The sequence below is a fragment of the Mauremys reevesii genome, linkage group 20, assembly GCF_016161935.1.
Source record: "Mauremys reevesii isolate NIE-2019 linkage group 20, ASM1616193v1, whole genome shotgun sequence".
In the NCBI taxonomy this organism is placed as follows: Eukaryota; Metazoa; Chordata; order Testudines; family Geoemydidae; genus Mauremys; species Mauremys reevesii.
Genome location: NC_052642.1, coordinates 3,082,525 through 3,106,631, shown reverse-complemented (window position 1 = coordinate 3,106,631; position 24,107 = coordinate 3,082,525). Strand labels below are relative to the sequence as shown.

Sequence of the window (24,107 nt, the reverse complement as noted above, 5' to 3'; positions counted from 1 at the left end):
AGGACAGAGCTTTGTCACACTGCCCTGAGGAAAGGGAGGGCCTGCTGCAGGGGCAGCCTGAGAGAAGCAGGGGACAGCCCTAGGATTGAGCTGGCCCAGGAGGGGGCCATGCCATGGGGGTGCGGGGGAGAGAGAGAGCACTACCCTGGTACAGGCAGCAGCCAGAAGGTGCTTTGTGGTGAGCAGACACCTTTCATGCTGCCTAGACCCAGACGGCGATGTTGGGACAATCGCAGGATGGGGAGAGTGATAGGAAGTTGTCCAGGGAGGGTGGCCTCAAGCAACCCTGTGATCTGACAGCCCTCAAAGGGCCCTGGGTCAAAGTCTGGTGGAGCGGGAGAGCTCACGCTCCCCTACCAACAACCCCCCAGCAAGTCCTGGGTCTAAGCCCTGACCACTAGGTGATGCTCCCCTATCAGCTACCCATCAAGTGAGGATTGTTACACGTGGTTTGTGAAACCATTCACTGACTTCAGAGGCCTGGCAAAGAAGGTTCAGTTACATGCTCAGTAGGTGCACAATGGTGGTAGAATGTGCATTTGGAAGGTTGAAGTCAAGATGCTGCTGCCTTCAGAACCATTTGGATGCCAGTGTTGTGAATGCCAGCTGCATTATTGTGCTCTGCTGTGCACTGCACAATGTGTGCGAGATGAAAGGTGACCCGATTCACCGGGAGCGATCTTAAGGCACTGTTGGATTGCAGGAATGTTACATGCAATCAGAAAATGCACCTCTCACTATGAGGGCAGGCTCCAGGAACAGCAGTGATGGTCTGTGCACCCACATGATGTATTTGCAGGGTGCTAAGGATGATGGAGAATGAATTAGTATAGTTCCTCTACACTTATCCTCTTGATATTTAAGGCAATCTCATAATTTTTGGGGGACTTAACTCATGATTTTTTAATTCTTGAGGTTGGCCATACTCTTATTCATACAAATTAGGACAGGTTTTCTATCGCAATATTCATTGCAACAGGCTTCAGGGCACAGCAAAGCACGGGACAAAAGAACTGGCCATCACAGGCCTCTTCCAAGACTGGGGGCTGGCATTCCAAAATAAAGGGGGAAAGATTTTATCATTCTTACCATGGAGGCTGGACTAAGAACAATAACTACTTTTTAATTTTCTCAGTTCCCCCAACCCCTCCACCTAAAGTACACTGACTCGCAAGGAGAGTCTTTCGTAGATTCGTGCATAGAAATTCATTCATTACGTTTTATTTATGACTATAATCATATGATCAAAGGGACAAGCTCCCACTTTGGCGACCCCAGTGGGGAAATGTATTTCAGTGCGGGGCACTAGATTCACACTTGGGTGACAGAGTAGAAAGTTGCCCTTATTCTCAAAGGTTTAGAGGAATGATAAGGGAGCCTTTGAGCTTCAGCAGGGAACTTTACGTTCCAAGTGTGGCAGCTCTGAGCAGGGAGCGATAATACAGGAGTGACTAGGCTTGTTTAACCCAGAGCCAGATGCTGCCGCACTCCTGATCTCGCTTCCATCTCGTTCTCATCCCAGGGTCTCATACTCAATTACACAAGCCACACAGAGCAAAGAAGCACTTGTGCAGAAAGTGAATCTCCCCTGGAGTTCTCTCTAGCTCACACATAAACTGCATCAGTCCCCAGGCCCAGGGATGGACATGGTGGCTCAGTTTACAGGGCCCTTTGTGTTCCATTAGGTTCCAGAGAATGGGCCAGATAAGTGCAATGGTTTCAGTGACCAGATCTGAGCATGTCCAGGATAGCTGGGATCCTGCTAATAGCGCCACCCTGGGGGGGAACTGCCCAGTGTTTTTTGCTGCACTGGTAACAAAGCAGCCATGTGGCTCTTGGCCCAGGCAGGTTATGGAAACACCTGCATGCTACAGCACCCAGGAGCTAGGGGCTGGAAGAACAGATCAGGCCTGGTGGGGACAGGGAACACTACTGGAAGGGCTCCGGGGGTGAAAGCGCAATCCCCTCCTGCTCCAGTCAAAGGCACATGGTGCAAGGGCCCAGGGGACTCCCATAACAATGGGCCATACAAGCGCTGCAGTGACAGTCACTGACCCACACAGCAGAGTGCTGGGCTCCAGCAGCCCCCTACCCTCCCGCCGTGGAAGCCAGGTCGCGGCTGTCCCTGAGGGGCCGAGTCAGTCAAGGGGATGGCTGCTTGCCCTCAGGGAAGAGAGGAACTCCAGGCCTCTCCCCCCAGCATTCTGTTCCCAGGGCCCCACCAGCCCCGGGGACGATCCTCTGCATTTCCAAGGGTCATAGTTGGTTTCCTGGCCCTTGCCAGCATCACCAGGCCCAGTGCAGCAGTCACCCTGTTCAGGCCTGTTCAGGCCATCACAGAGGCCTGAAGGGCTTGTGCTCCCTACCTCCCAAAAGAAACCGAGTGAGGCCCAGCGCTGCTGGGCCGGCGTTCTGGGGAAAGGCCCAGCCCCATCTAGTCTGGGGTGGGGGTGATTAGTGCCATGTGGCGCTTACAGAGCTCAGCACCAAGCGGGGAACCCTCACTGCACAGTAGCCCAGTGCAAAGGGACTGTAGGCCTCCCCGGCAATGCTCCTGCTCAGGGAGCCCCCCCACAGCCACCTCTGTCAAGGGCAAGAGACAGTTTGGCCTGGCTCTTACTAAGCCTGTGCTGTTCCTCCCCCGGGGCTGGGCCCATCCAGGCCAAGGCAGGTTGGGACACAAACAAGCCTCTGGGCTTCCTGAATCAGTGCTGGCAGCCCAACAGGCTCAGGATCTGGGAGGCCCAAGGCCCTGTCCTGAATGCTGAGGTGAGTCAGGGGGTGGAGGTGTAACTCCCTCCCTGCCCCCCATGGGAGCTGGCCTCGGCTCCACCGTGTGAGCCTGGCACGAGCCCCCTGGCATCGCCGCTCGCCCCCCCGAATGTTCCTCCACGCCCCCGTAAGGGGACATGCCCCACAGTTTGAAAACCTCGGCTGCAGGTATTTTACCTTTCATAGCTGGTTCACGTACCCCATCACCACAGTGCCCTTGGCACCCTACCCCCTGCCAGTCTCAAAGTCGCCTAGAAATGAAGGTAGCTTGTTTAAATCATCAATAAAAATTGTACAATGGGCCTGTCTCAATATTGAGCCCTATGAAATGCCCCTTCTCCTGAGCCTGTCGGAGGGGCACCCCACATTCCAGCCCTTTACCTGTCTGAGTGCTGTAGCATTGCGCCCAGGGGTACTGGCTGTGTGCGGCTTTAGGTAATTCTCTGGGCAGCCCAGATGATTGACACTTCCTATTTTATTTTATTAGCTGAGGGAAGCTGTCAGAGTGGGGCCGTCATACTGGGTGCAGTACAGACACAGCCCCTCCGGCGAGCTCAGGGCCTGGCGTAAGGAAACGTGACAAATGGGCATTCCAGGCTGGCAGAGGGGGCAGGTGAAAAGAGCAAAGCCAGTGAGTCGACAGAGCCGGTGTTCTGCAGGGCTTTGAGTGGGGGCCAAAGAGCCTCGTGGTGGAGGAGGATGACGTGGAGAGGAGGAATGAGGAGTCAGGTGGCAGCACGTGGAACCAATCGAATGCATTGGCAACTTTTCTAGGAGCAAATAATTAAATTGTCAGTCAAAAATGTAGTTGGATGTTTGTACCCTTAACATGGGCGGGAGAGGAAGGCAAAGCCCTGGGGGAGTGAACTAGCCCTGGTTGGGATAGGAGGTCTCTGGGAGGTGCGGGGAGGGAGGGAATTGAGAGAGCTCCATGGGAGAAGTGTAAGTTAGGGGCCTGGGTGACTGTCATTTATTTCCTTTTCATTATATGGTTGGCTTTCATCACGTCCTTCCAGAGTTTGGGGTGGCAGGGATGCTGGTTTCATCCTGCTGTGATCCATGAGCACAGCAGGGATTGCTGCACTGGGCGAGCTGGTGCAGGTTGGTTTGTTCTCTCTCCGCCACTTTTGTGGGCTGCAGCAGATGCTCACAGTTGTTTCTCTTTTATTTTTCATTCCTTGTTTCCTTACTCTAGGAATTTTCCCCACTGCACTCTCCGCTGGCAAAGTCTCACTCCCATTTTGTAGGAACATAGGAATTCCAAGCCTGGCTCACAACTGAGGTCCAACTAATCCAGTGCCTTTGGCTGGCAATGGCCAGCACCGTGCTTCAGAGGAAGCCGCAGAAACCCCACAGTATCAGCTGTGGAATACTCTGTACCCATGAATGTGCCATCCTGATCCCTCAAAGTCAGAGATCGGCATCAGCCCTGAACCAGAAGGGTGTATCTCCTGGGGTTCTTTCTTCCAAAACACTACTTTTAGCATTAACTATTTTGACTCTGGATGCTCTTATAATACAGATACATGTCTAGTCCTTTGAATCTTGCTAAATTCTTGGCTTCAATAACTTCCTGTGGCAGTGAGTTCTACAGTTTAACTATGTATCGTGTGAAAAAGTATTTCCTTTTCTCAGTTTTGAATTTGCTGCCTTTCAATATTATCGAATGTCCCCCTTGTTCTCGTTATGTGCTCTTAATCTATCATCTCTACGTCATTAATTATTACATCTTTTTATTATGTCCCCAGTGTTGCCAACTCCGGTGACTTTTTCTTTTTGTGAGTCTCACAGTATTTGGTATTCTCCTTAAAGGCCCAAGATCTAGAGTTGGTTAATTATGTGGGAATCTCAGTTTTCATTAAAAAGTACATTTCTAGCAGCCCTCCTGGTTGCCGAGAAAAGCTTGAACATGATCTTGGTGTAACCTAAAGCAGCATTTTTCAAACTTCAGGTTGTGACCCCATACTGGGGTGCAGCATGTCAGGCACTGGGTCACTCTGGTCAGCACTGCTGACCAGGACATTAGACGTCCCGTCGGTGGTGCTGCCCAGCTAAGGCAGGCTAGTGCCTACCTGTTTCGACACTACGCTGTACCCTGGAAGTGGCCAGCAGCGGGTCCAGCTTCTAGGCAGGGGGGCCACAGGGCTCCACACGCTGCCCCCAACTCGAGCACCGGCTCTGGGGAACTGGGGGGGGGGGGCTGTGCCTGTAGGTGAGAGTTGTGCAAAGCCGCTTGCATGACTCTGCCTAGGAGCCAGACCTGCTGCCGGCCAGTTCCAGGGCACAGCGCAGTCCGCGGTGCCAGGACAGGCGGGAAGCCTGCCTCTGCACCCTGGTTGTGACGCTGACCGGGAGCCGCTGGAGGTAAATCTGCACCCCATTCCCCTGCCCCAGCCTTGAGCCCTCCAACCCAGAACCCCTTCCTGCACCCCAAACCCCTCATCCCTGGCCCCAGCCCAGAGCCTGCACTCCCGGCCCAGAGCCCTGACCCCCTTCTGCACTCCAACCACTGCCCCAGCCCTGAGTGCCCCCTAACCCAGAGCCCCTCCTGCACCCCAAACCCCTCATCCCCAGCCCAGAACCTGTACCCCCAGCCCAGAGCCCTCACCCCCTCCTGCACCCCACCCTCTGCCCCAGTACTGAGCCTCCCCAACCCAGAACCCCTTCCTGTACCCCAAACCCCTCATCCCTGGCCCCACCCCGGAGCCTGAACCCCCAGCCCAGAGCCCCCTCCCACACCCTGAACCCCGCACCCCCAGCTACATTGCGTCGTGGGCATCAACAATTTTCTTCAACTGGGTCCCCAGAAAAAAAGTTTGAAAACCACTGATCTAAAGGCTCAGAAATCAATGGCTGTCAGGCAGGTTGCAAGTTATGGCAACTTCTCTGGCCAGAGTAGAGCATGTACTGTCTATGCCACCACCCACTTTTGCCTCTAGCTCCACCCCCAATATGCCCCCTGCATGAGGGCTTGTATCTTGCATGGGGGAGAGGCAGTGTCTGTGCTGGGGCACCCTCCCCCAGCTGGCTGGTTGCAGCAGCGTACGGGGCCAGGATTCATCCTCCTACTTTTAAGTTTGCAGAAGCTGCAGCACTGAATGCCACAGAAGGCAAGGCCCTTGCAGCAGAACTTGCTGTGGATCACACAAGCCGCCTTTGCATGCAGCTATATTGACACTCCAAGTAGGGTTGCCAATTTTGGTTGGATGTATTCCTGGAGGTTTTATCACATGACATAATCTTTAATTAAAGATGAATCTTTTTAATTCCTGGACACTCCAGGACAATCCTGGAGGGTTGGCAACCCTGCCTCGGGTATGAGAATCTTGCCCAAATTCATAATCATCCTCATTCTTTGTGGTTCATTCACTGAACTGTTCCACTTATTTCCCTTACTCCGATGCCTTAGTGTGCTAAAAAAGCTTTTATTCTCCAGTGTCCTATGTATTTAGACATTTTTCTGATTTCATAACATCTAAGCACCTCTCACACAATAATTTACCCACACCACACCCAGGGGTGGGCAGGACGCACAGACAGGGAGCTGAGGTGCAGAGAGATAGGATTCCTTGACCAAGGTCACAGGAAGGCTGTAGTAAAGCCAAGGATTGAATTTAGCCAATTTCTTTACCACAAGACCATCCGTCCTTTCTACTCTCGGCAACGCAGTGACCTGAGAAGAGCCCTCCTGGGATGTCATTATGAGGAAAAATGGCTTGATTCACTGGTGGCCAGACACGAACCTGAGAGCCCTGGGTGGCCTGGCTGGATACCAGAGACACACAGGGTGGTACAGCGAGTTTGAGGTGGGAAACAGGCCCCTGTCGCGTATAACTCTGGCCAGGCAAGAGGCAGGGTGTACATCTCGGACAATAGGCTGTTGTGCATTGGCCTCAGAACACATGCAGCTGTGCCTGCCCCAGGAGTTCCAGCGGTGCCCTTCTGTTCCTCACACCCCCTTCGTGTCCCTGTTCCTCCCCAGCTGGATAACAAACACTGGGTTTCTGTGGCCACAATGCAGGTGGGAGCCCACAAGCCACGGAGGTACCAGTGCTGCACCGGGGAGTTGTCTGTAGCTGCAGTTTGCATATCAGGGATGGAGTTGGTCCTAGTGGGTCTCTAGTGGTTTTGCCTCAGTGACTGACGCGGTTGCAAGCTCAAAGGCAATTTGGCTTTATACATGTGCTCTGTGTGGCCTTGGGCCCAGGAACCTGGGGAGGGAGGGAGGCCGCCTCTTAGATTAACTGCTTTTAACTGTCCTGGAGCATGTAACTAAAATTGCATGGAGGCAGAGTGGTCTAGTGGTCAAAGTAGGGGGAACCAGCCGTCAGGACTCTTGGGATCTACCCTTGGCTCTGCCAGTGACTCTGACTTTGGACAAGCCCCTACCTGCCTCTGTAAGGGTACGTCCATACTACCCGCCCGGGTCGGCGGGTAGCGATCGACTTCTCGGAGTTCGATATATCGCGTCTCATCTGGATGCGATATATCGAACTCCGAACGCGCTCCCGTCGACTCCGGAACTCCACCACCGCGAACGGCGGTGGCGGAGTCGACGGGGGAGCCGCGGACTTCGATCCCACGGCGTGAGGACGGGTAAGTAGTTCAAACTAAGGTAGTTCGAGTTCAGCTAGGCTATTTGCGTAGCTGAACTTGCGTACCTTAGTTCAAACCCGCCCCCTAGTGTAGATCAGGCCTAACATGGGGGTGATGATAGCGACCTGGGTGGTTGGAAGAACTGAGAGTGGCAAAGCATGTTGGGACCTTTGGATGAACGGTTCCGATCAGAGCATGTGCTGCCTGTAGGGGATTGAGCCAGATGTTCCAGTTCCTGCTGGGACCCCTTGAGCTGACTCACCAGGGCATGGTAACTTGTGCTTTTCTACTCATCCCCCACCCCCACTGCCGCTCTTGGGCACTCACCCCACTTAAGAAGCGTTGCCTCCAACTCTAGCCAAACAGCAAAGGCTGGTTAGTGAGTGCAAAGCTTAAAGAGCAGCAGGCTCCTGCCCTACCTCAGGCTTCATTAGCCCAGCTCTTGCTGTACTGGGCAATGCACTAGAGTTTGCTGCTTTGTGAAGGAGTTTCTAAGTGAGACCTGATCTGCAAAGGCACCTGCACCCTCCCTGGGCTTGGCTCCTGGCTGATGGAGACTCTCTCCCCGTATGCTGTCTCGATGGCTGAGATCAGCAGGCATGGCCTGGTACACTGGTTGTGGGCTGGGGGACGGCATTCTCGGGGCAGACCTGCCTGAGCCTGCTGGCCAGTGGTGTAAATCCCACCTGGTCACTGGACCAATAGCCTGACCCTGCTCAGCTCCTTGCATGTCGGCTCAGGGATCCCGCACATACCTAGACACTAGCAGGATGGACACTGGTTACAATAAAAACTGACACACCCATTGTGCTCAATGAGATCTGAGTTCCCTCCTCCTTTGTGCCCACAGTTCCACCCGCTGTCTCTGTGTAACACCAGTGAGGACGAGCACACCGGCTCCGGCTTTGTCACGATTGTCAAACTCGAGCGGCCCGATCGAGATCTGCACCCCTGTCTGTCATTGGCCAACAAGGTATGTGCATGAACGTGCTGAATGGAAATGGCCTGGGCCATGGGGACTGAAGGGACAGGCAGAAATAAAGAGGAATGCAGGAGGGGTCTCTGTTCCCTTGGCAGGAGGACTGACCTGGTTTCTGTTCCCATCGGAGGGGCTCTGAGCCCGTGTGTTCCTGCACGTGGGAGCCCGGCTGGCCCTGGTATCCAAACTTCATAGCACATGGGACCGAACAGCCTTGTAAACGGTGTAACGTTTTCACAATCTGAGCCTTGGTTCTTTGGGACAGGTGACCCTTAGCCAGCATCACAGAAAACCCCGCTCCTATCCACAGCTTACCCCTCCCCACCCGGTGCTGCCCTTCCACACATGCTGTGTGCTCTCCTGCCTGCTCCAGTCAGGTATATGTGCCCAACAGACGTCAGCCACAGCCACTAGGGCCGCACTTCGCAGCACAAGGGTTGTATTTTGCACCATTTATCCTGTGCACTGAATGAGGCAAGATCCTCCCCCGGAAAACAATCTGTGGCCCTGTAATGAAAGCTGGTATTGGGATTCTTTAGCAGAGAAAGGCAGAGCAAGACTCGAGCTGGAAGTTAAAGCCAGACAAATCCAAGTTGGAAATAAGGCACAAATACTTAACAACGAGGGGGATTAACCATTGGAACCAACTCAGGAAGGAAGTGATGGATTCTGTTTGTTGGTGTCTTCAAATCCAAACTGGGCGCCTTTCTGGAAGATGCTTCAGCCAAACACAAACGATTGGGTCCTATCCAGGGGCAAGGGGGTGAAACGTGATGGCCTGTGCTAGACAGGAGGTCAGACCACATGCACTAGTGGTCCCCTCTGGCTTTAAACTCTGTGAATCCAGCATGCGCACGAGAGGGCAGCGTTAAGGCAGAACACAGAGCTTTATGGCAGCATTGTCAGTGGTTCTGTCTGGAACCTTGACAGCCTCCTCACTTCGTTTTTTATATGGAATTTATTCTAATTTCACACTTGTGCGCGGCATCGCAGGCGAGCTTTCCAAGGTGAGTGAAAGGAAGGGCTGGCACAGAGAGCTTGCAATGTAGAGACGCCCTATTTTGACAAGTGTCTTTTGCAACCTCAGAATGGACCGTTTCCGTTCTGGGAGGGGCTCTGCTTAGCAACTTATTTCTCAGCCATTATGGGCCCAGCCCTGTCCCCCCCGCCCCCCCCCCCCATGAGGCTGTACCATAGTTACCGAGGCGTCCCTCTGATTTCACTGGAGTAAGGTACTGTCAGCAGCACTGGGCCTCTGATGTTTATAGCCTGTTTTCTGTAGTTTTTTTACTCTGTCCTCAATGATTAGTGTCCGTTATGATGATCTCCGCTGTGAGAGGGGGAATTAAGCGTTTCTGCTCCTCACATGCTCAGCTGAGGAGTTGGGCGCTGCCCCTTTTCTTTCCTGCTTGGCCTCTTTCAGTGGGTCCTTTGCCACTAGGCACCGAGTATCTTGTAGCCGTGCAGAGAACACCTCTTGGCTTCAGTGGGACTGAGCAGGCATCTCAGCGCTTGGAGGGGTCAGGCCCAATGCTTGCTGAGTCTGGCCAGGCAGGGCTCAGAGGTTCCATGACCAAAGCTATCTAGGGGTACGTCTACACTACAGGATTATACCAATTTTACAGAAACCGTTTTTTAAACAGATTGTATAAAGTAGAGTGCACGCGCCCACACTAAGCACATTAATTCGGCGGTGTGCGTCCATGTACCGAGGCTAGCGTCGACTTCTGGAGCATTGCACTGTGGGTATCCCATAGTAGCTATCCCATAGTTCCCACAGTATCCCCCGCCCCTTGGAATTCTGGGTTGAGATCCCAGTGCCTGATGGGGCAAAAAACATTGTCGCGGGTGGTTCTGGGTACAGCCTCACCCCTCCCTCCGTGAAAACAGCAGCAGCCAACCGTTTCATGCCTTTTTCCTGGGTGAACTGTGCAAACGCCGTAGCACGCCAAGCATGGACCCTGCTCAGCTCAAGACAGCAATCATGGACGTTGTAAACACCTCGCGCATTCTCGTGCACTCAATGCTGAACCAGGACCTGCAAAACCAGGCGAGGAGGAGGCGGCTACGGCAGCGCGGAGACGAGAGTGATGAGGACATGGACACAGAATTCTCTCAAACCGCGGGCCCCTGCGCTTTGGAGATCCTGATGGTAATGGGGCAGGTTCTAGCCATTGAACGCCGATTTTGGGCCTGGGAAACAAGCACAGACTGGTGGGACCGCATAGTTTTGCAGGTGTGGGACGATTCGCAGTGGCTGCGAAACTTTTGCATGCGGAAGGGCACTTTCATGGAACTTTGTGACTTGCTTTCCCCTGCCCTGAAGTGCCAGAATACCAAGATGAGAGCAGCCCTCACAGTTGAGAAGCAAGTGGCAATAGCCCTCTGGAAGCTTGCAATGCCAGACAGCTACTGGTCAGTCGGGAATCAATTTGGAGTGGGCAAATCTACTGTGGGGGCTGCTGTGATGCAAGTAGCCAAAGAAATCACTAAGCTGCTGCTACGAAAGGTTGGAACTCTGGGAAATGTGCAGGTCATAGTGGATGGCTTTGCTGCACTGGGATTCCCTAACTGTGGGGGAGCGATAGATGGAACCCATATCCCTATCTTGGCACCGCAGCACCAGGCCACCCAGTACGTAAACTGCAAGGGGTACTTTTCAATGGTGCTGCAAGCACTGGTGGATCACAAGGGACGTTTCACCAACATCCACGTGGGATGGCCAGGAAGGGTTCATGACGCTCGCGTCTTCAGGAATACTACTCTGTTTAAACGGCTGCAGCAAGGGAATTACTTCCCAGACCAGAAAATAACAGTTGGGGATGTTGAAATGCCTGTCGTTATCCTGGGGGACCCAGCCTACCCCTTGATGCCATGGCTCATGAAGCCATACACAGGCAGCCTGGACAGTGGTCAGGATCTGTTCAATTACAGGCTGAGCAAGTGCAGAATGGTGGTGGAATGTGCATTTGGCCGTTTAAAGGCGCGCTGGCGGACATTACTGACTCGCTCAGACCTCAGCCAAACCAATGTCCCCATTGTTGTTGCTGCTTGCTGTGTGTTCCACAATCTCTGTGAGAGTAAAGGGGAGACCTTTATGGCGGGGTGGGAGGCTGAGGCAAATCACCTGGCTGCTGATTACGCGCAGCCAGACATCAGGGCGATTAGAAGAGCACACCAGGAAGCGGTGCACATCAGAGAAGCTTTGAAAACGAGTTTCATCACTGGCCAGGGTAGGGTGTGACTGCTGTTTGTTTCCCCTTGATGAACCCCCGCCCCCTTGATTGACTCATTCCCTGTAAGCAACCCACCCTCCCCCTTCGATTACAGCTTGCTTAAGGAAATAAAGTCACTATCGTTTAAAAATCATGTATTCTTTATTAATTCATTATAAAAAGAGGGAGAGAACTGACAAGGTAGCCCGGGTGTGGTTTGGGAGGAGGATAGGAGGGAAGGAAAAAGCCACTAAAAAAATTTCACAATAATGACAGCCTTTTGGTTGGGCTGTCCACAGGGGTGGAGTGGGCGGGTGCACGGAGCCTCCCCCCACACGTTCTTTCACGTCTGGGTGAGGAGGATGTGGAACATGGTGAGGGCTGAGGGTGGTTATAGAGTGCCGCTGCAGCCCCTGTGTGATCCTGCTGCTCTTCCTGAAGCTCCACCAGATGCCGGAGCATGTCAGTTTGATCACGCAGCAGCCCCAGCGTTGCATCCCGCCACCGCTGATCTTCCTGCCGCCACCTCTCATCTCGAGCGTCCCTCCTGTCCTCACATTCACTGGCATCTTTCCTGTAATTTGATACCACGTCCTTCCACTCATTCAGATAAGCTCTTTCATTGCGGGTCACTTCCATGATTTCCGAGAACATTTAGTCTTGTGTCTCTTTTTTCCACCGCCTTAGCTGAGATAGCCTTCGGGATGGAGTAAGGAGGCTTGAAAAATTTGCAGCTGCATGAGGGAGGGAAAAAAGGGAGAGAAGTATTTAAAAAGATACATTTTACAGAACAATGCTTTCACTCTTTCATGGTGAACAACACTATTCACCTTACATAGCACATGTGATTTCACTACAAGGTCGCATTTTACATCTTAATATTGAGTGCCTGCGGCTCTGGTATTAGAGATCTCACAGACGCAGATCCGGGCAGCAGAATTCGGCTTGCATGCAGTCATGGTAAGCCACTGTCTTTTGGCTTCTGCAGCTATCCAGCACCCTCCTTTACCAAACAGCAAGCAAAGCCTGTTCAGTGCCGCTTCTTTCCTGTTAACATGCAGCAGCAGCAGAAACCACCCTCCCATCCAATTGCCCATCCAAGTGCCCATCCACTGCTAAACACTCCCCTCTCCCCCCCTCCACCGCGTGGCTGGGGTAGCAGGGAAGATCCCTGCTAGCCAAACGCGAAAAAGCTCAGTGCCAATCCCTCCCCCCCTGCTTGGCTACCTGCAGGTAAGGATTTCTTTTAAGCAACAGGCAAACAGCCCAGTAGGAATGCCCATCTCTGTCCCCTTAATGAAATTCCTGAATTTCAACCAGGTTACCATGAACAATATCACTCTCCTGAGGATAACACAGCGAGATAATGCCAGCAAACACCGGGACCATACGCTGCCCGGCTTTGTCATGCAATGATACCAGATTACTTGCTACATGCATGGCGTGGTCAAGTGTCCTACCATGGAGGATGGAATAAGGCTGCCCTGCCCAGAAACCTTCTGCAAAGGCTTTTGGAGTACCTCCAGGAGAGCTTCATGGAGATAAATTGGAAAGAGTCCAGCGGAGGGCAACAAAAATGATTAGGGGGCTGGAGCACATGACTTATGAGGAGAGGCTGAGGGAACTGGGATTGTTTAGCCTGCAGAAGAGAAGAATGAGGGGGGATTTGATAGCTGCTTTCAACTACCTGAAAGGGGGTTCCAAAGAGGATGGATCTAGACTGTTCTCAGTGGTAGAAGATGACAGAACAAGGAGTATAAAAGGGGGCGGGGGGACCCGGGGGGGGGGGGACGGGGGGCCGGGCGGCTGGGGACCGGGGCGGGGGCCGGGACACGGGAGCCAGGCGCCAGGGGGGGAGGGCAGCGCTCCCCGGCCCCGGGGTCCGGTACTGGTAATGGTCTCAAGTTGCAGAGGGGGAGGTTTAGGTTGGACATTACGAAAAACTTTTTCACTAGGGTGATGTAGGGTGATGAAGAACTGGAATGGGTTCCCTAGGGAGGTAGTGGAATCTCCTTCCTTGGAGGTTTTTAAGGTCAGGCTTGACAAAGCCCTGGCTGGGATGATTTAGTTGGGTTTGGTCCTGCTTTGAGCAGGGGGTTGGACTGGATGGCCTCCTGAGGTCCCTTCCAACCCTGATATTCTATGTCCCTGGAGGATTTCTGCTCTATCCCCAGACATGTTAACAGACTTTTCCAATAACTCTACTGGCCGCGAATGCATCCCAAGTCCTCAGGGCATTAAATCATTAAAAAATGCTTGCTTTTAAACCATGTCTTATATTTACAAGGTACACTCACCAGAGGTCCCTTCCATGGCTTCATTGTGTGGGATAGTGGCTTGGGAGGGCTGGGAGGCTAATTCCGTCAGGGTGAGAAAAAGCTCCTGGCTGTTGGAGAATGGAGTGCTGTGTGCTCTCTGCAAGGTCGTCCTCCTCTTCCTCCTCATCTTCCCTGTCCGCAGAATCCTCAGCCATGGCTGCGATTACCACCCCCACCTCGGAATCCACGGACAGGGGTGGGGTAGTGGTGGTGGACCCCCGAGAATTGCATGCAGCTCAGCATAGAAGCGGCATGTTTTTGGCCCTGCCCTGGACCTTCCATTTGCTTCTTTGGTTTTCTGGTAGGCTTGTCTGAGCTCTTTACCTTTCACACGGCACTGTACTGAGTCCCTGGTGTGGCCTCTCTGCATCATGGCCTTGGAAATTTTTTCAAATGTTTTTTCATTTCGTCTTTTGGAACGGAGTTCTGTTAGCACGGAATCCTCTCCCCATACAGCGATCAGATCCAGTATCTCCCGTGCGGTCCATGCTGGAGCTCTTTTTCGATTCTCAGGAGACTGCGTGGTCACCTGTGCTGATGAGCTCTCCACGCTGGCCAAACAGGAAATGAAATTCAAAAGTTTGCAGGGCTTTTCCTGTCTACCTGGCCAGTGCATCCGAGTTCAGATTGCTGTCCAGAGCAGTCACAATGGTGCACTGTGGGATACCGCCCGGAGGCCAATACCATCAATTTGCGGCCACACTAACCCTAATCTGACATGGTAATACCGATTTCAGCGCTACTCCTCTCGTCGGGGAGGAGTACAGAAACCGGTTTAAAGAGCCCTTTATATCAATATAAAGGGCCTCGTTGTGTGGACGGGTGCAGCGTTAAATCGGTTTAACACTGCTAAAATCGGTTTAAACACGTAGGGTAGACCAGGCCTAGGATAGAAGGAAGCCCCACACTGGTAAGTGATGCAAGTTGTGGCAGCCAAGTCCTATGTCCAGTTAGTGCAACTAATGTGATGGATCTTTGCAACAGAGGAGAATGTAACAGATTTTTTTCTGTCCCCAGTTTACCCAGGGCAAATGTCCATCATCCTGGATCCCTCTTCTGCTAGTGAGCAGTGTGCCTGAAAGGCTCTAGAGCAGCGTTTCTCACACTGGGGTCCGCAGGCCCCGCTGATCAACTCCTCCCCTGTCCTCCCGCTCCCTCCCAACGCCTCCTGCACACTAAAACTCCAGTGGCGCAGCGGGACTAAGGCAAGCTCCCTGCCTGCCCTGGCCCTGCACCACTTCCAGAAGTGGCCAGCACATCCCGCCCTGTGGCCCCTGGGGGGGAAAGCAGGGGGTCTCCGCGTGCTGCCCCCAGCCCGAGTGCCAACTCTGCAGCTCCCATTGGCCAGGAACTGCGGCCAATGGGAGCTGTGGGGGTGGTGCCTGTGGGCTGGGGCAGCACACAGAGACACCCTGACCCCCCACCTAGGAGCCGCTGCCAGAGGGATGTGCCAGTTGCTTTGCCAAGGTAAGCACCGCCTAGCCGGAGCCCGCACCCCTCACCCCCTCCTGCACCCCAACCTCCTGCCCCAGCCCAGAGCCTGAACCCCACGCCCAAGCTCCCTCCCAGAGCCTGCACCCTGAACCCCCTCCCACACCCAAACTCCCTCCTGGAGCCCAAACCCCCTCCTGCATCCCAACCCCCTGCCCCAGCCTGGTGAAAGTGAGTGAGGGTGGGGGAGACTGAGCAATGGAGGGAGGGGGGATAGAGTGAGCAGGGGTGGGGCTTTGGAGAAGGGGTGGGGCAGGGGCTGAGCGGGGGGGTTTGGGGGGTCCCCACAATTTTTTTTAAATCAAAATGGGGGTCCTCGGGTTGGAAAAGTTTGAGACTCGCTGCTCTAGAGCACTGGGCTCATCTTTCCTCTGTACTAGCTTGTGACTTATACTTTAAATCAGGGTTTCTCAACCTTTTTGTGCTACCAACCCACTTTGGACATAAAAAAAAATTGTTACCTCCCTGCCTAGAAAAATTGTGACCCCCCCCCAGGGGGGATGGGACTCCGGGCTTCAGGCCCTCTCAGGGCATGGTGCTCTGGGCTGGATGTTTGTCTACATTTTCATATATATTGTATTCTGTGGTGTAACTGCAATCAAATTGTATATTTTTTATTATACATATTTGCACTGTAAAAATGATAAACAAAAGAAATGGTATTTTTAATTCACCTCACACAAGTATTGTAGTGCAATCTCTTTATTGTGAAAGTGCAACTTACAAATGTAGATTTTTTTTTGGTTACATAACTGCACTCAAAAACTAAACAATTTAAAACTTCAGAGCCTACAAGTCCACTCAGTCCTACTTCTTGTTCAGCCAATTGCTCAAACAAATTTGTTTACATTTACAGTAGATGCTGCTGCCCTCTTCTTACTTACAATGTCACCAGAAAGTGAGAACAGGTGTTCGCAGGGCACTTTTGTAGCCAGCATTGCAAGGTATTTACGTGCGAGATGCTAAACATTCATATGCCCCTTCATGCTTCGGACACCATTCCAGAGGACATGCTTCCATGCTGGTGATGCTTGTTTAAAAAAAAATGCATTAATTAAATTTGTGACTGAACCCCTTGGGGGAAAATTGTATGTACCCTGCTCTGTTTTACCTGCATTCTGCCATATATTTCATGTTATAGCAGTCTTGGATGATGACTCAGCATGTTCTTCATTTTAAGAACATTTTCACTGCAGATTTCACAAAACACAAAGAAGGTACCAATGTGAGATTTCTAAAGATAGCTACAGCACTCAACCCAAGGATTAAGAATCTGAAGTGCCTTCCAAAATCTGAGAGGGACGAGGTGTGGAGCATGCTTTCAGAAGTCTTAAACGAGCAACAGTCCAATGCGGGAACTACAGAACCCAAACCACCAAAAAAGAAAATCAACCTTTTGCTGGTGGCATCTGACTCAGAAGATGAAAATGAACTTGTGTTGGTCTGCGCTGCTTTGGATTGTTATTGAGCCGAACCTGTCATCAGCATGGACACCTGTCCCCTAGAATGGTGGTTGAAGTATGAAAGGACATGAATCTTTAGTGTATCTGGTATGTAAATATCTTGCAATGCTGGCTACAGCAGTGCCATGAGAACGCCTGTTCTCACTTTCAGGTGGCATTGTAAACAAGAAGTGGGCAGCTTTATCTCCTGTAAATGTAAACAAACTTGTTTGTCTGAGCGATTGGCTGAACAAGAAGTAGAACTGAGTGGACTTGTATGCTCTAAATTTTTACATTGTTTTATTTTTGAGTGCAGTTTTTTCTGTACATAATTCTACATTTGTAAGTTCAACTTTCAAGATAAAGAGATTGCACGACTGTTCTTGTCTTAGGTGAATTGAAAAATACTATTCTTTTGTTTTTTACAGTGCAAATAGTTGTAATAAAAAAATATAAAGTGAGCACTGTACACTTTGTATTCTGTGTTGTAACTGAAATCAATATATTTGAAAATGTAGAAAACATCCAAAACTATTTACGTAAATGGAATTCTATTATTGTTTAACAGTGCGATTAATCACGATTAATTTTTTCAATCGCTTGCCAGCCTTAGCAGCAGATCAGCGTTCTGTTGCTGGCTCTGGCATAGCCTGTCTGTGGGACTTTGGGGAAGTTGCATGGGGCTGCATTTTAAATGCATTTAGAGCCAGATTGAAGTGGTCAGCATCCACGGCCAGACCTGGAATGTCAAGTGCCCAGCTCCCATTTAGGCACCTAAATAAAAGGATTTTAAAGTGTTCAACATCCAGCAGCTCCCGTTGTGACACTTGTGAAAATTTTGCCTTAAGAGAACGACGGGCTGAGCCTTTGTGAAAATCTGTCCCTGTTGTGGGTGCTGAGCAGTTCTGACCATTCTGGCCATAATCCTCCGGGCCTTAGTTCCCATCTGTGTTAGGGGGTCAGAGCAGTGCCTTACCTCCCCGGCGGCGGGAGGCTGAGCTGGGCAATGTTTGCAAGGCACAGAGAATGAAAGCTGCAGTCCAGTCTCTCCCATCAGGTGAACACCTCCTTTGGAAGCTGAAATCCCTTCCCCTAGGTAAGGGCTGTGCCCATAGCGCTGGCTTTTGCTGAGCCTTTGGACGGAACAGTAGTTGTGGCGCACAGCGCTCAGGTGGGGAATGACTGCACAGGCAAGTTGAGCAATGTGGCACTGCCCAGTAATGTACTCGTTCTTCCCGTCCCGTTACTGAGCCTTTCTGTCTGTGTCACGGTGATAACATTCCTGAAGCAACTGCAACTCTGCTTTCTTTACCATTACTAGGACTCGGTAAGTGCAGTGCCCAGCGTAGAGTCACTCGCATCTGTTGCAAACACTGTTTTTGTAAGTCCCCTCGTGGCGCTGGCTTAGTACCTGGCTGATGGGAAAACAGGAGCGGGGACCTCCAGTCGTTTCTGTCGCCTGGGCTCATCTCATGGTGCTGCTGGGAGGTGCCCGACTTCTCCTCCTGGGGTGCTAAGAATAAAGCTGCTTAGCTGGGCCTACAGTGAGACGAGGGGCTACCCACAGTAAGGCCGTGACTACCACACCTGACTCACAAATAATTCAAACTCACACAAGCAAACAGGTTAAAGACATTAACTAGGAATGATATAGGAGGCTCTGATTACAGAGAAATAACCAGTCAGTACAATATTAATGGATTTAACTGATGAACTGCCTCAATAATGCTTGTTAATTACTGAACGCGATGCTGGCAAGGGCGCTAGATCATGTGACTACACCCTCCCCAGTGTTCCTACCCACCAGTGTCTCCCCGTCTGCTCTGTCTGACCCCCACGTCCCAGGTACCTGGGGGTGCACATGGGGACTCGCTGCAGGCCTGGGAGGAGATGCCGTTAGAACAGGGCTGGCGCAACCACTTAGGCAAACTAGGCAGCCATTGAGGGCACCTAAAAGCCCGCTCAGGCGAGGAGGTGGAGAGGAGGTGAGCTCCGGGGGAGGGCCACCCGCAGTAATGGGGGGGGTGCACAGGGGAACCGCTCCCCGCCCCAGATCACCTCCACTCTGCCTCCTCCGCTGAGCACATGGCCCAGCTCTAAGTCTGCTCAAGCCTGGGAGGGGAGGAGAATTAGAGCGGCGCCGGCGTGCTCAGCGGAGGAGAGCTGGGGCAGGCTCCCTGGGCCGGGTTAGCTGCCGTGGAGGGGAGGCTCCCTGGGTGGTGGTGGGGGTTAGCTGCTGCGGGGGGTTGGGGAGCTCCTCAGGAGGGTGGGGCAGGTGGTTGGGGTTAGCTGCTGGGGGGGGGGTTGGGGAGCTCCTCAGGAGGGTGGGGCAGGTTGGTGGGGTTAGCTGCCGTGGAGGGGTGGCGGGGGTTAGCTGGGGCGGGGGGTTGGGGAGCTCCTCAGGAGGGTGGGGCGGGTGGCGGGTGGCGGGGGTTAGCCGCGGGGGCGGGGGGTTGCGCAAGGTGGAACTTTCACCTAGGGCGCAAAACTTCCTTGCACCGGCCCTGCGTTAGAAACACACTTGATCATCCAGGGACCTGGCAGTGCAGGTCTTGTCCTGTTGCAGATGCCATGTACTTCCGGGTGCAAGATTAAGCCCTAATGACGGATCTAACTGTACTCCAGGGGACTCCCGCAGGTGCCTTTTCTGGCTGAGCGGTCAGGAGAGCGGTGCAGGCCAGAATGCCCTCCCCGGGGATTGCTGGAGAGGGACTAGCCGCCCGCTCCCTCCCTGAACGGTGCTGACAGTCTGTAAAGCTTGGAACTCGCGGGCTCAGTTGCAGGCAGGTCTGGTCTCTGGATCCAAATCCCGAGCCGCTGTGGCTGCAGGCGGTGGCCAGAGAGCTGGGCTGTGTCCTGGGGCTGGGAGGCTGTAGCAGGAGAAGCGGATTGTCCCGCCTGAGGCCGGTCTGCAGGCGGTGTTACAGACAGGCCAGGTGCGGGGCCTGGAGCGCTGTGCTGGCCCGAGGCCGGGAGACCCCCTGTAATGCCGAGCCATTCACGCCTCCTTTGGCTTTCCCGGCACCTGTCTGCCTGGCTGGCTTCTGCCCTCTCCTTGGCTGCTGGGGATTGCTGTGGTCTCCCCTCCTCCCATTGGTTGGGGGGGCTGCCAGGGTGACTGGGGGGGTCATAGCCCCCTCCCCTTCCCTCCTGCTGCCAGGGGACGTCAGCCGTGCTGGGCTCTGTCGGAGCCCACAGGGGCCACAGGGAATGACTCTTCTCATGGGGCACCACCCCATTTGGGGGCTACATTTTGCTTTCAGGACTGGATTTGACTAGGGCTGGACTTTGCCTGAGATGCTGCTTGACCAGTTAACACGACTGTCACAAACGTCATCCCACTCTCCCTGTGCAGGTCTGAAACCTCACTCCTGGCACTTGTCAGTGACAAGGGATCCCACAACGTGGGGCCCTGAACCAAAGAAGCCCAACGACGAGTGTAGCTCAGCCCTGTTGTATGGGCAGATGCGTCCACAGCAGCGCTCAGTAAATGAGGTTTTAGTTCCTCACCCCTTTCACTCTGCTGGCAGAGGTCACGTCTCTGTGCACCACTCAGGCTGTGCCTCCTCAGCTCCCTCAGGCCCTTTGCTGGCTTCCACGTCAGGGCCGAGCACTCAGCCAGCAGCCAGCAGGCTCTGCCCAACTCCACCCCACAGCGCTGTCCACACATCTCCCTGCTCTACAGTCCTCCCAAGCTTCTCTTCCCCTTCATCCCAGATGTAGACTCCCTGCATGCCGCTGGTGGAGCCGCCTCCTGCTCTGTATTCAACACACCTCCTCTCGCTCCACGGGACTCCTTGTGCTGGGACGCGGGAAGCATCGAGTCGGTGCTGGGGTATTTTGTACTGTACCAGCTCCTGCTGTCTGAGGAAGGGGCTCTCGCTTTTGTTTCCTGTGGTGGCGCATTACAGATATAATTGCAGCACTATATAAATGATGATAAGAATAGCCCTTTGTAAAATGTTATCATAACCTCCACCCTCGCTGTCACCCAGCCAAGCAATACACAATCAGCCCTTTCAGTCTTGCCCTGTGAGTCACTCCTTCCAGCCACCAGATCCCTCCCGCTGCTCTTCTCTGAACTCCTTCCAGTAATGAGGCATCCAAACCTGAAAATCAATAGCCAGGGTGATTAAGATGCACAGGGAGAGTTAATTGAAGAGTTGAGCAGATACTGTGAGGAATTATTCACCTGCCCCTTTGCTGCACTTGTGTTTGCAGCCGGTCTTGTGTGTTTCTTTTCTGTGATGGTGGGTGAGTTTTTGTTCCAAGGATGGCTGCAGAAAGCCAGAAGTTCAGGACTATTCCTGCCAGTATGGATTTGCATCCAAAGTGACTAGAAATCAGGCCATTCCGTCATGGAAACCAGCAATGGAATGTGGCCGAAGGGACCAATCACATGGCCCGGCTAACAAACTGCCAGCACTCCAACAGTAAGCTGCAGCCAATGGTTTGTGAGAAGCCTGTTGACCTAAGAGTTTGCAGCAAAGATTTGTCAAATGATTTTGAATAACAAACAAATGCCCAACAATCACCTTTGCCAGAGAAGCTATTTGTCAAGAATCATTTGCCCAGCTCCGGTTGCTTCTTCCAGCTCCTGTGTCTTTACCAGGAGAAAATCCTTGTAAAAGCGATTGCTCTCCAGCGCATGCTGCCTGGTTCCCACTGGGTGACATTCACTACCTGAAAGTCCTGTTTGTCCTCAGGTCCTGGCAAACTTTGAGGCTCCTTTGATGACTCCGCTCCCTGATCCAGAGCCTGCTCTGAGCCTCTTATTCCACCGCCCAGTTTCCCAATCTGGTTCTACCAAACCCTAGAGCTCCCAATCCCTTCTCTGATCCTCAACCCTAATCCCCTGGCCTCTGATTTGCCACCTTAGTTCCCAACCTTTCACCTAGCCCTGCTCTCCAGAGTCCCTGCAGCCCAAGCAGGAGAGAAGGGAGGGACGTGTGTGCCTGGCAGGAGGAAAAGGGAGCTGAACATGCACACTCTCTGTAACATCCCCTTTTGGGTTGGGGAATGCCTCTTACTTCAGGGCAGCCACGGGGCAGGAGTGCTGCCTTTGATCTTACAGCTGGGAAGCTCTGGCTCTGACCTCTGGCCCCTCAGCTAGAGGCACACACTGTAATTGTGAAGCCTGTTGTAGCAATTCTGGCAGATACGTGCTTGCACACGCTCTCCCAAGGACGCTCAGATCAAAGCACCCCGCGTGAGTAAGATCATCCCCGCACTGCACTTTGTTCACCTTCCTTCCTTCCTTCCTCCGTCCTTCCTTCCTTCCTTCCTTCCACAAGAGGCAGCCATTAACTACTTCTCTGCCAAAGACCGCTCCGAGGCTGGCAGGGAACAGCTCCAAGGGGTGTCAAAGTCCCTGGGACAATGGCCTCTAATTGCTGAGGCTGGTGGCCTGGCTCTGTCAGTCCGGGGGGGAGTGCAGCCTGCGTGCAGTGAGCAGAGAGGCTAGTGCAGCAGTGCTGAAAGCGTTTTGGGACAAGCGGCAGGTCTAGCATACTCTGGCAGCAGCCGCTTTGTAAGACCGTGCCGAGAGCATGCCCCTTACTGACCTGACTTGAGTTTTAAATGATATTTTTGCCAGATCTGCAATCCCAGTGTCTCCTTCCCCCGCACACACTTTAAGCCCCGCTGTGCAGTCTGTGTAGTAAGCACTCACCAACCTACAAAGCACCAGAGGGCCAAAACTTGCATCCCAATGAGAGCCCTGTCCCTCCTGTAGCATCACCTTCCGGTTTTACAACTCCACCCTCCTGGCCAGTGGACAAACCACCCACCCAAAGCCCAGAAATGTTCAAGACATCAGCGCAAAACCTATAAACCTACAATACCTGGGGAATTCCACATCCCAACCCCCCGCAAGCTGATTGGTACAGCTCCCTGCACAGAACTATTGCGATAACAGAGCCCTCACCAGAGTGACATATGCGAAGTTAAAGCCAACTCTCACCAGGTGACCACAAACTAGATCTGGAAACTGGGAGACACAAAGCAGTGTCAGAACCGTGTAGACGGTCACATTGGAGCCAGCACGTTGTGAGATATGATTTTGCCCTTAGCACGGATAAGGACGGTCTGGTTTGAAAATATGCTAGATGGTCTAGGCTAACCCTAGGGGGTAAAGTGACAGCAGAGATGACATCACATTATGAGGCAACGTCCCATTTGGTCAGCAATGCACGCTCCAGGCAATGGAGGCAGGGAACCACATCTCAAGTGCAGGGTGAAGCCTTGGTCTAGGCAGAGCCTACCCACTGCAGGCAGAGCCTAGCAAGGTCTGTGTCTGTTACTCTTTGGTGACACATTGTCATGCCAATAGAACCCTATTGAACTCAGTGCTAGGACCACCCAACAGGGTTAATGTATGTGTATGAGAGACCTTCCCCCACCTTCACACATGTCTGAATTCTCCCTGCCCCCTCCAAGTTGTGTGTGTTGCATCCCCCCATGTGTGCATGCCCCATTTGTAAGGGCTGGAGCAGAGGGTGTCCTTTAGCCCCTGACTAGTGACACGTTGCTGGGGTATTTACCAGGAATCTAGATTGGCAAAGCAATTTGGACTCTATCAGTTTCAAGAAAACTGAAGTGCTTTACCAGCTTGCGCTAGCAAAAATGTATTCTGCTCCTGAAATCACAATGGCTGACACACTGCTTAATGCTGTAGAAAAGTTTTGCTATCTTGGCAGCACTTTATCCGATACTGCTATGATCAATGATGAAATGACGCAGTGCATTTCTAAAGCCAGTTCTGCCTATGGTCGACTTAGTCTCCACCTGTGGCATGTGAGAGGCATTCGACTTTACATCAAGATGAGTGTCTATTGTGCAGTTGTGTTAAGCTCTCTTCTCTGTGGCTGTGAAACATGGACACTCTAAAGCAGGAGCGACTAGAGAGTTTTCATATGCACTGTTTGCATCTCATCTGTAACATGAAGTGGTTGGACAGGATACCATGCATCAAAGTCCTGGACCAGTGCTGCGTCACTAGCGTTGAATCCCTAATCGTACAGACACAACTTTGCTGGGTTGGTCACCTCATATGTATGGACGAAACACAACTCCCCAAAGCCAGAACTTATGGACAGTTGTGAACGGGAGCACATATGCTGGGAGGCCAACAGAAATGATATATGGACCCTCTTAAAGCTGGTTAAGTTGACCCGAATACATGGGAAGCTGCTGCTGCTGCTGACAGATCAGAATGGCAGCAGACCTCTTGGTCTGTGGTTAAAGCCATCGAGAACAGCAGAACAGAAAGAGCCAAAGAGAAGCGTCAGTGAAG

The 24,107-nt window shown here is 52.6% G+C and overlaps 1 protein-coding gene across 1 annotated transcript in view; it reads left to right on the top strand.

The window, feature by feature from the left end:
* Positions 1-24,107, top strand: part of RNF43 (ring finger protein 43) — a 118,851-nt gene that overhangs the window by 55,763 nt on the left and 38,981 nt on the right. The window contains exon 2 of the mRNA XM_039507581.1: positions 8,219-8,341. Within this exon, the coding sequence (XP_039363515.1) occupies positions 8,219-8,341 (123 nt within the window). The remainder of the gene's footprint in view (positions 1-8,218; positions 8,342-24,107) is intronic.